This window comes from Rhea americana, unplaced genomic scaffold (assembly GCF_003343005.1).
Source record: "Rhea americana isolate MKP2758 unplaced genomic scaffold, rheAme1 scaffold_270, whole genome shotgun sequence".
Lineage (NCBI taxonomy): Eukaryota > Metazoa > Chordata > Aves > Rheiformes > Rheidae > Rhea > Rhea americana.
In genome coordinates this window covers 46,018-48,797 of record NW_028186391.1, presented here as the reverse complement: position 1 = coordinate 48,797, position 2,780 = coordinate 46,018, and the positions used below count along the sequence as shown (strand labels likewise).

Sequence of the window (2,780 nt, the reverse complement as noted above, 5' to 3'; positions counted from 1 at the left end):
GCCGCCTGGCCAGGATCTCACACTAGGTCTTAAAAAAAAACCCCATGGGATGAGTGGCCGTGTCCTTTCCCTGGCAGGAGGCGGTGATCCCTCCTGCGGGCTGCCCTCCAGAGCGAAGGGTGCTGCAGCCTCCTGGGGAAAGCTCGTTGCCTCCGGAGGCAGCCATTTGCCTCTGGGGAAGGCTCTGGATTTTCTGTCCTGGCAGGCCTCCACGCAGGGAGTTAGCGTGTTTATTGGGATGCTGTCAGTTGGTATTATCAGCTCCAGATATCGCCCGCTCGTCTGCCGGCTCGGTGGAATTCCTCATCTGCGCAAACGTTTGCAGCCGAGCGCTCTGGCCTCCTTTCCCGAGCGCCGCCGCTTGCCCGGGAGTGCTGCTGTGAGCTGGGGTGTGTGTGCCTCCCAAGGGAGGAGAGAYGGGGATAAATACAGCTCAAGTCTAAGGTTTTCATCAGGTTACCGGACAGCAGCCGCTGTGTTTTGCGTGTCTCCCTGCTGCTGGCAGAGAGCTTTATTTTTTTTTTTTTTCCAGGGACGCACAGAGACCAAACAAAGCTGGAAGGGATCTGCTGTAGGAAGTGCAGGATTTCGGGGGGGGCAAGGCTGTTGAGAGAACTGTGTTGTGGAAGATCAAGTTAGTAGGGCAGTAGAGATACAAGGTATGTAACTGTGTGCTTTGGTTACAGAGACTGCCCGAAGTGCATCTCAGCTGGTCTTGCTGAATGGATGTTGAAGGCCAGGGTCTCTGCAGGGCTCCATCTTGCCCCGCGGTGCTTCTTGTCTTTTCATGTGGGCGCTCTCCCCTTGCTCGAATTTCCCCACTCTGATCTTGCTGCTGCCTCTTGTTTGTCCCCATGCCAACTCTGCTGGATAGTCAGAGCTCCTCTCTCCAGGTAGTTTGGATCCCCTCTCTGCAAGGAGACCGCACCACTCACGTTGCGGCATGTGCTGATCTGTCYGGTGCGGGTAATGCTTTCGGCAAATTCGCAGGGCTGCAGTCGAGCTGGGGAAGGGGGATATCTGTGCATGCTTGCCTAAGCCTGTTTTGAGCAGAAACCAGGCCACGCTCACCACGCTGTGTAGATGCAGAGCCTCATGGCTCATCTACAGCACCTCCAAAATACCGAGTGGGGATGCAGATAGATTGATGTCGCCATGCAACTGTTAATGCTGGAAAGGAAGTCTGAACTCTGAGGTACAATGTGGTGTCTTCACTGGTCACAGCAACTGAAAGCAGTTTTGTTTTTCAGCTTTACCTAGAAAATTAATCTGGGCTGTGCTACAAAGACTCTTGGGATTATAGGGGTAGGTTTGTATTGCAAAAAGAGCACCCTCTCCATYCTGAGCTTCCCCCGGGCTTGTTTACAGAGGATGGGACGAGGCACCTGCCATTCTRCCCCCTGCACAGGCTCCGCGTGGCTTAGACGGTTCTTGGCTTGCGCACTTGGGATATGTCGTTACATGCTGGCTCTTCAGGTTTCACCCTAACGTGCAGTGACAAGTCATATATTGTTACGAGAACATCACAGCAAGGTAGGAAACGTTTCTTTCTCTGTCTGACGCTGTGACTACTTGATGTGGTGGCATCTTAAATGCTGTCTTGCTTTGGAGTACATCTGATTCAGATCCTTGTTCCCATGTTAGTCATGAACGTAGAGCCCATAGTAAAGGCTGTGTGAAATTTTTGTGTGTGTTTATTCAGTTCCTAACAGCTGGGAAAAAAGGAATATTAGAAGCTTAGGTCAAAAATATCCACCTTTTTTTTTTCAGTGCAAAGAAGTCTCCAATTTTTCCCTCTGAAGGCCTTGCAGGTGGTAAACTACATAGATAGTCATTTTTCAATTTGATTAACAAGGAGCTAGACGTGTGTGCACATTATACGTAAAATACACACATGCTTGGAGGCTTCTGCTCTACTTACTTGAGACAGGCAGAAAGCTCCAGTCACATCCGGGTGTAATGAGAGGTAAACGAGTAGTATGTCCTGTCCCGAGTACTTCTTGAAGAGATGCTGGATCCTGGTGTCCTCACACAAACTTACAAGCTTTTGTTCTGAAAATGAATAACTGAGGAAGAGAAATAAGCTTGTTCCCCTCCCTTGAAGTGTGAATTTATTTTTTCCTAAGGAACAGCCTTTGGCATAGTGTGCTGGAGAGACGGCTACGCTCAGAGTGGCCTCCCTTCCTTCCGTGAAGAGTAAATCAGCAAGACAGAGCTGGAATACAAGAGCAAGGTTAGACAGAGCCAATACTGAGAAACATTAATGTGGAGTTGCACTTTGCTGCTTCCCCTCTGAGATTGAATTCCTGAAGTGCTTTGAGTCCAGCTGATGTTTTGTCTCAGTTATTTGCTGGGCTCTGAAATGTCCCACATTGAGCCAAACCCTCTCCCCTCCTCACCCCAAAGTAGCCCTACCCTTCAGAAGGACTAGGACTCAAATGGCCCCTGATACGGCCATCTTCTCTCTCGGTCTGTCTTAGAGTAAAGCTTTTCTGTGAGCATCAAGTAGCATCTATATGGAAAAAGAACTAACTGCAGGCAGGGCCTGCTGCCGCAGCGCCTGCGGAGGAAGGCATTCCCTGCCGTGGGGGGCTGGTGAAGACTGCTTCCTGGGAATGGTGCCTGTCCAGGAAAACTCACCAGAGAGGTACCTTCTTGTGCAAGTACAGGACACTGGTTTCCCTCTCTCACCATACAGAAGGTGTTTTTCAGCTATCAAGCTGCTCTTAGAGTCCAGAAGATTAGTAAAATTCACTTATTTTCTTGAGGGTTTTTTTTTT

General features: G+C 49.8%; 1 protein-coding gene across 2 annotated transcripts in view; it reads left to right on the top strand.

The window, feature by feature from the left end:
* The first annotated feature begins 223 nt into the window (after nt 1–223).
* PAIP2B (poly(A) binding protein interacting protein 2B) overlaps nt 224–2,780 on the top strand; it is a 28,613-nt gene continuing 26,056 nt past the window's right edge. Inside the window, exon 1 of one of the 2 annotated variants that reach the window (XM_085308223.1) lies at nt 224–389. In XM_085308223.1, the coding sequence (XP_085164349.1) occupies nt 239–389 (151 nt within the window). In that variant the 5' untranslated portion in view covers nt 224–238. Of the gene's footprint in view, nt 390–1,384; nt 1,534–2,780 lie in introns of those variants that run through there. The other variant, XM_085308219.1, reaches the window with a different exon arrangement.